The sequence below is a fragment of the Dipteris shenzhenensis genome, chromosome 21 (assembly GCF_047967505.1).
Source record: "Dipteris shenzhenensis isolate YYH24624 ecotype China chromosome 21, Dip_SZ_1.0, whole genome shotgun sequence".
Classification (NCBI taxonomy): Eukaryota; Viridiplantae; Streptophyta; class Polypodiopsida; order Gleicheniales; family Dipteridaceae; genus Dipteris; species Dipteris shenzhenensis.
The window spans coordinates 2,564,178-2,575,560 of NC_141616.1; the positions used below are offsets into that span (position 1 = coordinate 2,564,178).

Below are 11,383 nucleotides of genomic sequence, written 5' to 3' on the forward strand. Positions count from 1 at the left end.
TAGTTGTTCCATTGACTACAACACACCTATGGGTCCTCTTACTTTGAAGGGTGGCATATGGACATGCCTCGCCACCTCAACCTTGGGCCCTTGCCACTCCATATTATATTCTACTAGTTCCACACACAAACATTCACTTCTACTTATTAGATTTACAAAGGAATTTTTTATGGCAGTAACAGATTCCCCCCCAACATGTAATGTGCAGCATGCCCATGCATGGGTCACAACTGAACAAAGAAAGGCTTGAGATGCCTTTTGTTGAACACTTTCCTCCTGTACGGCTCCTGTAGCTCATGAACCTCCACTGATCATTGTTGCGTTCCTTGATGATGACCAGGTATGGTCCAGACCACTTTGGAAGAAACTTTTTGTCCATTTGGTGGTCCAATCTACTATCAAAGCACAACACCATTTCTCCTCCTGCAAAATGATGCTCCCACCCCTTGCGAATCTTGGCATCCAAGCGGGCTTTTTGTCGATTCTTCTAGATCTCCACACAATGTAAAGCATGCTGCTGGGTCTCATCCAATTTTTTAAGTTGAACCAACTTGTTCATCTTTTGACATCTTTTGTTCCCGTGCCAACCTCAGTGCAGGTACTTCTATCTCCAGTGGCAGAACTGCTTCGGTACCATATACTAATTCAAATGGGGTGTGTCTAGTGGATGTCTAGTAATATTGTATGCCCAAACCACCTCAACAACTTTCTGATCCCACTGGCCCCGATGTTTTTCTGCCATTTTTCCTATGGACGTGCACAAGAGGCCATTGACCCGCTCCACTTGACCCATGGATTGTGGATAATAAATTATGGAAGTGTGATGATCGAGACCCATATGTGTTCCGTGAGCGACTTCATGGCTTCATTCAAGAATGGACTCCCATGATCGGACTCAATCTCCATAGGTGTCCCAAAATGCATACATATGCGCTCAAAGATGAAATTTGAGACTACCTTACCATTTGCTCTGCTAAGAGAGCTACAACTTTGGCCCACTTGGTGGCATATTGTGTAGCCACCAAAAGGTACTTTTTCTTGCGGGCTGTCATTGGCAGAGGGCCCACAAAATCAATACCACACTTCTGAAATGGATGAATGGACATCACAGGATAATATTGCCTAGGCGGTAAATCCTTCTTACCAAAGAACTGGCAGGGCTCACAGGTCTTGCAATACATAGCTACATCTTTGAACATAATTAGCCAGTAATACCCTGCATGTAGAATCTTCTTGGTGGTGTAATCTGTTGCATAGTGTCCACCACAAAAGCCATCATGGTATTGCTCCAATACTTTGGGTACTTCTTCTACATCAATAGCTCTTCTTAATACACCATCCATGCCTTGGAGATACTAACACCCAATCAAAGAGTGTATAGCGCCTACTATTCTACGGATCTTCTTCTGCTCATAACTGGTGTAGTCATGCATAAAAGAAAAGGTAGCCAGAGACTTGTAGATACCTCCATACCATGGATCATCTGCTTCCATGGTTGCCTACAAGGTTCACTTCACAACTCTTCCAAGTCAATTAAGGTGTTCTTCAGATTAGAACAACCCCCTTTTACAATTTTGAAGGTAAAATCATGCTCTTGAAGGATTGCTAACCACTTAGCCAACCGGCCAAGGGGATTAGGCGACTGCAAAACCTGCTTTGCAAGAACATTGCTTGAAATAATGACAAAAGCTCTATAAGCCACATAATGCTTAAACTTTTCAATGCAAAACACCAAGGATAGAGCATGCTTGTCGGCATCAAAATAGCGATGCTCTGTTTCAAGCATTTTTCGTGAAGCGAACCGAATGGGATACATGAATCGATCTTTCCCTTGCTGGAGAAGAATCCTTGCCAAAGTGTGCTCTCCAAACCTTGGGTTGGTATAAAAGAACTTGGATTCAACCGAGGTTGCAGAGAATAGGCTCAGATGCAAGAGCCTCCTTGATTTGCACAAACCTTTGGTCACATTCTTCATTCCATGAAAAATTAACACCATCTTTTAACAACATAGTCATGGGTCTAGTCAAAGCAGCATACTGATCAATGAAGTGCTGGTAATATCCTACCAGTTCACAAAGGAATGCACTTGACACCTTATGGTGGGTGGAGAAAGCTTAAGAATTGCATCAACCTTATCTAGATCAGGCCTAGGCCATCTGATGAGACTATGAGGATGTTCAGAATTTCAATTTCTTTTACATCCCATGATAAGAGCTCCCACCCATCGTCTGAATTGGCAAGTTGGTGGATCACGTGGCACTGCAAGTCAACTCGGAGTTCTAGGAATACATCTGTCCAAGTACTCACAGCTACCGGCCTTAGACTTCAGAGAAAGTCTTCAAAATTTACAAACTCAGTCATACAAGCTAATCTGGAAATTCGTTTTACCTTTGGATGAGTCTGAGTGGCTGAAAAGGTCAGCCAAAGAACACATTCATAATACACAACTGGAAGATCCTCTACTTTGTGGTCAATCTTTGCAATGTCAGGGATGGCTTGAATACAATTTAGAGCTTGATTTCTGATGTAACAAACCAAAGCTACGGCTGTAGCAATTGATGAGCAGCCAAACTGATGATTTCTTTCCTAATTTTGATGTGGGCAACAAGCCATAAGTATAGCAATGATTTCAAGAGTACATGGCAGTAAGATATACAACCATCAACTCCCCTAAGGGTGGGCACCTCTTGTAGAAGTCAAAAACCACAATACAAGTTGTATTCAATAAAATTCAGAGATAATTCCTTCCAACAAGCAAAATGGTTGAAGTAGTAAGGCAACCAATGGTTGAACCTTCTGAATTTCCAAGCTGGGAATCTGCTTCCACGAGTGGTCACACAATTGTTGCTCATTTATGTGGCTATAGAGAGCTAATTTTAGCAGTTGTGGTAGAAACGTTGGGGAGTGGGTAGCAAATTAAAACATGCTATAGCAGAAAATGTTCACCTTTGCCACTATGGACAATTGTATGCTACCTACGGGCATTGGCTTGGACAGGAACAAGCTAAGGGTGTGATTCCAAGAGGCTAGGGGAGTTACTGAGCTTCCAAGAATCATTTTTGGAGAAACAGCATAAAGCTTTGATGATTGAATCGATGCTTGGAAATGAATTGGGCCTATGCACTTCCCAAAGAAAACGTGTTTGGTGGAGATCTGTGCTGAAACCTTGCCCAAGAATGCAAGCTGCTCCAAATTCAATTATGAGGATTGAATTGATGCTTGGAAATGAAACGGGTCTATGGACTCCCAAAAAAACATGTTTGGTTAAAACATGCTATAGCAGAAAATGTTCACCTTTGCCACTATGGACAATTGTATGCTACCTATGGGCATTAGCTTGGATAGGAACAAGCTGAGGGTGTGATTCCAAGAGGCTAGGGGAGTTACCGAGCTTCCAAGAATCATTTTGGGAGAAACAGCATAAAGCTTTGATGATTGAATCGATGCTTAGAAATGAACTGGGTCTATGGACTTCCCAAAGAAAACGTGTTTGGTGGAGATCTGTGCTGAAACCTTGCCTAAGAACACAAGCTGCTCCAAATTCAATTTTGAGGATTGAATTGATACTTGGAAATGAAACGGGTCTATGGACTCCCGAAAAAATGTGTTTGGTGGAAGTCTGCGCTGAAACCTTGCCCAAGAACGTAAGCTGCTCCAAATTCAATTCTGATGATTGAATTGATGCTAGGAAGCGAAAGGGGTCTTTGAAGATATTCCAGTCTCTCAAAAAATGTTTTTTGTGTGTGAAGAATCTATTGTTGAACGTGCATAGGAATTCAAAACTTCCTCCAGATTCCATCTTTGACATCAAAATTGGTGAAAAGTCTCTCCGGACCTCCGGTCTTCCAGGAATCAGTTTTGCTAGAAAAAACTGCGTTGGAACTTTGCAGAGACTTTTGCTATTGTTCTCTGTTCTTCAATGTTCAGAAATCTTCAGTTGTGGCTCTTCAAAATTCTCTACTTGTTTTTCTGCAAGTAATTCAGCAATTCATGCTTTTTTTATGCATTTCGATGCTACTGGCTGCATTGCAACAAGGTCAATGTTGAAGGCAACGAGGGGAGTGAGGGAGAAGGGGTCGAGATTAAGGGGGGTGAGGAAAGCTATGGGCTTAGGTGAGAATGAAGAGAAAAGTGAATTGGAGAGAGTGAGCGACGAAGAGGATCGTGGGTAAGGGAGATGGGATGAAAAGGATGTTAGAGAGGAGTGTGACTATGGGAGAGAAAGCATGGGGAGTGAGAGAGAAAGGGAGGAGCACGGAGCGAGAGAGAAAGAGACTGCGGTGATGGGGGCTAGTTCATGAGAGAGGGAGAATTTGAGAACGCAAAGTGAAAGGACAGTTTTTTTAATTTAAAAAAAAAGAGAAAACATGAGCGGGAAATAAAGACAATGAGGGGGGTGGGATCAAGCGGAGGAACATACTAAATGCATATAGACATAGGGCTTTCATAAAAGATCATTAAGAAGGGGTGCTCTTCTTTTCAATATTTTCAATTCACAAATGTATGGAAAGACTCATGGAAAAAAGAAAACACCGTAAAAGTGAATGGAAAGTGAAGGAACAGTGAAACTAATTTCTCCAAATCCATTGTCATTGCTGTGGAGATTCGTATCCCAGCAGCCACACCATGTCTGTTGTGGGATTTGAAAACCTCCAACATGGCATGATCACTAGGAATCCGTGCATATGAACTTCACGATGAGAGTGTAGGAGGGAAAAGATGAACCATCAGGGAGATGGAAATATACAAGTGATATAGGGAGAAAAGGGGAGGGGAAGTGGAAGCAAAAGGAACATGTGGGAAAATGAGAGGGAAGTGGGAGAGTGGGGGGGGGGGGGGGACATATACACCATGAGTCTATGGGGAGTATGAGGTGGGACATGAGCCCACCTCTTTATATGACTCACTCTTCCTATTTTCTTAAAACCTCATAATATCCCATACACAAATAACTCTCACCCCATACCAAGGTATTTATAATTCATACTTATGGTATTTACAATGATCGATTCCACTCATCCTCTCAATCCCTTACAATATCTTAGAAAATAGAACTAAGTGAGAGCCGCTAGGCTATCATTTGATACTCAAACTCTTATCAAACATAGAAGAAAACAATACCAATGCCAAATAAAAAATATCAATTTTTGGCATCACAGTACCATTTAAAGGGGGTATTCATAGATTGAAGAGAAAAAGGGTATGTTTTTTTCATGAAAAAATTACAGATAAGGGGTATTTAAATTAGGCCTTGCATATATTTATATACATATCGTGTGGAGATGAGTGTGGATATGGTATACTCCAAGAGCTTCAAAGAGAGGGGTTCGTGAGGAGGGGTGAAATGTGGATAGCATACATCAATGCTCAAAAAAACCTCAATTTTAAGACTTGAAGGTATAAATACGTGTTGATTTTGAGAGATTATAGAAGAAAAACCTTCAAAAGTTAAAATTCCCCTTTGTATATAATTTCTCAATTTTTAGATGAAGGTTTTTCACTTTTTTACAAGATAGCTTTTTTCACGTGTACAACATTTATGAATAAAATATAGGTTAATAATAACAATTCTTAAAGTAATAAAATTTAAAGCTAAAGGAAGGCTTGATGAAAAGTTTCACCTTTTTTTGTCGCTATTAATGGAGATTGGGGGTCTCAAAAGGGCCTTAGGTTTTAAAAGTTCACAAAAGGTTCATGGGCATTTTTGGGGGGGGCATCGACAACCTATAGCTAGAATCCAAAATTTGTCTAACTTTATTTTTTAGTGTCATCTTATCAAGAGCTTCCTAGTGACAAGGTGTATTAGGCTTTTAGTTTCCCTCTAAATTTTGAATTTGAATCTTAGATGGCATTGGAGCTTATGTGAAATGATTCATGAGTGTATTGACTTGAAGAATCAGACTACTTTTCTTTTACCTTCCCCTTAGGAGGCCCTTTTTGACCCCAACTCTCCCCTAATGATTGCTTGACTGAGCCATGCAAAGGTTGAGAAAAATAACTATATTGTCATGCCATAGGCCTGACTATGTGGAGAAATTGGACTTCTTTTAGTCAAATTAGTTTCTTGTGTCAATATCTAACCGATTATGTGGAAAAATGGAGCTTCGTTTAGTCAAAGTTTCTTTGATCCAACCCGCTATGTGGAGAAATGGAGCTTTGTTGAGTTAAAATTCCTTTTGCCAACAATCTTGGGATCGACCATTGAAGAATTTGTAAATGATTGCCTTACAAGTTTTAATTTCTTTTTACTTTTTATCTTTTGGCCTATTGGCTATTAAAAATTATTGTCTTATAAGAAGTAGGTTTTTTCTACATTATAAATCTTACAAGTTTTAAATGGGTAGGTGCCATGGCCCATGGTCTATATAGAGCTACCCTAGGGACTAAACTAAAGTATTTTTACTATTACTTTCACATAAATATCGCTTAGAGAGAAATTGCTAGCTTAGAGAGATGTGAAGTAGATTTGGTTGGCTAAATATAGCCTTACTATTGCACTTAGTCATTTTTGAAACAGTAAATGTTCAAAAATTTTAAAAACAAGAGCTCATAGTGAAAGTGGGCTCTGCCTTTTAGTAATGTGGCAAAGTGGGCATTTTGGATGGAAAAGAGAAAGCACTTGATTTTTTTTAAGTGCGTTGGGCAATTTGATAAAAGTGATCTTAGTTTTAGGCCCACAAGTAGATTCAATTTTTGGCCTGCCACGAGGTAGGTCTAAGTGAAGGCTATTACCAAGAAGTGAAAAATGGTCATTTTCGATTTTAGAATTTATTTTATAATCCCTTTGCTATTTTCTTCTCAACAAATCCTCCATATTTTTAGCCACTCTGTCTCTGTCTCCCTCCCCCCCACCCGCCCCCTCTCTCTCTCTCTCTCTCTCTCTCTCTTTCATGAGCTTTCAATTCATCCTCTCTTTTCCGCATTACAAATCCAATTCGTCTTCTTTTTGGCCTGGCCATAGGAAAGGCTATAGTAATCAATTGTTGGTTTTGGTGGCGATGATAAAATGCTATTTTTGGCATGCTCGTTTTTGTCCTCATCCAATTGGTGCTTGCTTTTTTTGTCCCCATTTTTTTCTTCCCCTTTCTCTCTCTCTCTCTCTTCTTTTTCTTCTTCTTCTTCCAAGGCAGCTATTTTTGTCGTCATCCAATTGGTGCTTGCTATTTTTGTCCCCATTTTTTTCTCCCCTTTTCGCTCTCTCTTCTTCTTGTTCTTCTTGACATTGTTTTTCTTCTTCTCTCTCTCACCTTCCAAGGCCTTTTAAATGTCTTCAACTTGTTTGGTATTTTAGATTTTGGGCAGGCCTTATGAATGATTTATTATCATTCACCTTATTTAAAAATGGCAAGTGGAAACTTAGTGACGAGGCACTACTAATAAAATGAGAATAACAAGACCGACTTTTTTGTAATTTTGTATTTGTTTACGAAAAAGGGGGCTGGTGAAAGAGAAAATCGCGGAGTGTTTAAGTTCGTCAAGATCACGTGTTCTCTTGTAGCCATAGGGTCAATTTAGCTGAAAGACCCGTCTAATCCTGATTTCCGGGTCTCTCGGTCACAAATGCCGTATAACGGCCGGGCGAAATAGCAAGACCGACTTTTACACAAATCAAAATCAGACATTCGAGGAGCCACTTAGCCAAACAAAAGGCTGCCGACCGTAAAATCTAGTCAGCTTAAGATTTGTCGGTGGCTTGGAAGTTAAGTTCAGTTATCGACTACAGTGCAAAGTTGCAAACACAACAGTAGGGCGCGCAAGACATTCCCGAGATTCGCTCATCACCTATAAATCTATACTGTCAATATGTATAGAGTCTAGACACTAGTTTCTCAATCAGATATCCATGGCAGGAAATGAAGCTTCGGCACACCTCTTCCTCGTCGTAAGCTTGTTCTTCAATGTCGTCTTGAGCTTAGAGTTTAATTGGCCAACAGTTGACACCATAGATGGGTTTTTACTTCAGAAACCGAAGGATACTTCCTACAAGCCCTCCTACACCGGGGATACAACCGGGGACTCCATCTGGCTCACTCCAAACCCCGATTCTACCCTCAGAAATTACCAGCTCTACGACGTTGGCCGTGTTCTCTACAAGACGCCCATTCCCCACCTCGTTTCATTCCATACCTCCTTCACGTTCCAGATCGTCACAAATACCCCGTATAACCATTCTGGCGATGGCCTTGCTTTCACCATTACCGCAGATGCGCAAGCCCCCTTGAACAGCACTGGCCGGTTCCTTGGCCTCACCTCCGAGTCCCGCCTCAATCGAAAGCAGCATCAGTTCTTTGCCGTTGAGTTTGACACGTTCCAGAACCTTCAAGCGGAGATCGTGGACCCGAGCGCCAGTCACATCGGAATCGACATCAATAGCCTGAAATCTATGGCGGTTCTCGACACCTCCAATCAATCCAGGTTCTATCCAGAGCTCTTCCTCTACAACAACTATACTTTCACTGCTTGGGTGAGCTATAATGCCTGCAGCCACCTGATCCAAGTGTGGGTGACCAACAGCAGCGCCATGGCCGATCAGCGTCCTCCGGAGCCATGCCTGTTGGCTAATTATAATCTCACTCAGATCTTCAAGGACGAGGATATGTTGTATGTTGGCATTACAGCCACCTCCGGTAATAATTTTCAAGGCAATGTCCTCTACTCTTGGAATTTCACCGTGGAGGACGTGAATAAGAAGCGATATGAGTCGAATCCGCTGGTTCGGATCCGTGTCGCTGGAGCGGTAGTCGTACTATGTACTGTAGCATTATGTAGCATCGTTCTGGTTGTTAGAAGGAGAAAATCAGCATCCCACCGAAGGAGGGAGACACCTGGAATGGAGATGGCTTCCATTGGCATGCACCGGTATAGGTACACAGATCTGAAGAGAGCTTCTCAAAACTTCAGTGATAAGCAGAAAGTGGGCCAAGGGGGATCCAGCAACGTATACAAGGGCATCCTTCCTGGCGGAACCCCGGTGGCGGTGAAGAGGCTAAAGGATGGCTTGAGAATGGAGGCTGAAATCGCACGAGAGGTGCAGATCATTAGCCAAATTCGCCACCGCAACCTGCTGCAGTTACAAGGCTGGTGCTACGAGAGAGGGGAAGCTCTGCTGGTTTACGAGTTCATGGCCAACGGCAGCCTGGACACCTATCTCTATGGGGAGAGAAAGCGCAGCCAGCCACTTACGAGTGAGGCGAAGTACAACATTTTAGTGGGGGTTGCTGCTGCACTGGAATACTTGCACGGAGGTTTGGGAGAGTGCGTGCTACACAGGGATGTGAAGGCAGCCAACGTGCTGTTAACAGAGAGCTTCGAGGCGAGGCTGGGGGATTTCGGGCTTGCGCGTCTCATAAAGCACGATCAAGTTGTGAGTATAACTTCAGCGGGCACGCCAGGATACGTCGCCCCGGAGGTGGTGTACAAGGGGAAAGCGACGGATAAGGCGGATGTATACAGCTTCGGAGTGTTGGCGTTGGAGGTAGCTTGTGGGCGGCGCTCATTAGATGCCACTCTAAATCTCGGCCTTGTGGACTGGGTGTGGCTGCTACACCACAGCAGCACCATCCTGGACGCCCTCGATCCAAACCTTTTACAGACATCGCTCAGCGAGAGGGAGAAGCTGAAATGGCGATGCGTGCTCCACTTGGCCCTTCTGTGCAGCCAAGCTTGCCCTCACTCACGCCCACCCATGAGGCAAGTGCACCAAGCTTTGCAAGAAATCACTGTCTTACCACTCCATATTCCTCGTCCCTGGCCCGAGCACTTGGCCCTTCCTCCTCGAGATGGGCTGGACATTCCAGTCCAGCGCTCTCTACAGTCCACTGTGCGCTCCGTCTCGGTGAAGGCTGCCGAAGAGAGATGCATATTACCTCTTTTAAATTACACTATATAGAAATAGGAGACGACCTTTCTTTAGGGAGGACTATGACGGTAGGGTCTCTTGAAAGTTCTACGGAAAGATGGAAATTTTTGGGCCATGCAAGGGTCCCTAAGGGATGGTGAGTTGTTAATTAGGTCCATAGTTTTGAAGTTAGTTCATTTGGTCGATCTCACCATTCAAAAATTGGTTAGTATGACCATTCAAATTGGGGTTGGTATGAGCTTTAAGTGTGCGTTAGTGGTAGTTTAAGCGATTCTAATGTGTTTAAGGTTTAAGGTTTTTGCTTTTTCTTGTGATATTCTTGTCTTTTGTTGTGGAGATCCTAAATGGTTTTGTATTTTGTGAGGTATTTTTCTCTAAAGATAGAGGCTCTCTTTGTCTCCACCTTTATATTACTCTTGCCAAAATAGGCACGTTCCCACTTTTACTTAATGGTCCATCACACTACACACCTCTTTCATCTCTTTTCTCTCCTCTCTTTCAGTCATAGACATTTCCCCATATTCCTTCACCTATCATTTCCCTTTTACAAGTTATTAGAAATATTTATGGAGCTACTTTACACTTAGACTTATAATGACACTCCAAAAGACAGGGCGTTAGTGGGATTCCACCTTGTTTGCGTAATGTGAGCATAAAGATGGAAAATTTTTGCATGCCCCTCGCTAGGCCTAAGTGAAGGCCTCTTCTCTAAGAAACAAAACTTGGTAACTCCTTGAAGCTCCTCTCGACCTTGCCGGCTTGCCGGCCATATGTTAGGATGGCAGTTATGCTTGTAGTGTGGGATGTTGGAAACCAAGTGATTTGTAAGGATGGGAGCCCATATGCGACGAGAGTTAGTTGTGTTGCTTCATCTGTTAAGTTATTGTTGGTAGATTTTAGTATAATTATTAAGAAAAACACTAGGCCCCTTTGTATTTTTCATTTTTTATAATATACGCCTCTCTTCATTTTCAAATAAATAAATAAAAATAAAATAAATTTTGGCCTTATATGAGAGGTACTAAATTATTTTATCCTGTATGACACCACTTCTATTAGCACTCTCTCCTTAGAGGTAGTGCTATATAGTAGTGAAGTCTTTTGTGAATTTTCTTTTAAAAAATAATTAAGTTGTGTATTTCAAATTTCCATTTATGAAGATCACCTTACAAAAACCATCTTTAGATAGTACAACACACTTTAAAAAATGATTTGCTTCATCCAAAAGCACTTTCTTTACCAATCTACTAGGAGTCAGTGCCCACGCACACTTGTGCACTCTTGTTAAAAGTATGAGATATTGTTTAAATGAGGGTCTCCACTCACTTTCCCACTCATATTTAATGGCCTCTTTCCTCTCCTTTATTTTCACTCATCTACCTTCCCCATATTCATTCACCTTCACTTGCTTTTTTTGCTTTCTCTTTCCTTCCAACACCTTTCCTTTCCCTTTTACAATAAAATTTTTTATTATAATAATCATCCCAGCTACTTTTCTCTAAATTGGGACTAAGTGATTGTGCT

General features: G+C 41.9%; 1 protein-coding gene across 1 annotated transcript; it reads left to right on the forward strand.

The window, feature by feature from the left end:
* The first annotated feature begins 7,843 nt into the window (after window positions 1–7,843).
* Window positions 7,844–9,889, forward strand: LOC147888362 (L-type lectin-domain containing receptor kinase S.4-like). The gene has a single exon (XM_087392147.1). It carries the CDS (start codon window positions 7,844–7,846, stop codon window positions 9,887–9,889), a length of 2,046 nt encoding a protein of 681 aa, XP_087248273.1.
* The last annotated feature ends 1,494 nt before the right edge of the window (window positions 9,890–11,383 follow it).

Coding starts and splice junctions, on each gene's coding strand:
- LOC147888362 (XM_087392147.1), top strand. CDS start 7,844: ATGGCAGGAAATGAAGCTTCGGCACACCTCTTCCTCGTCGTAAGCTTG.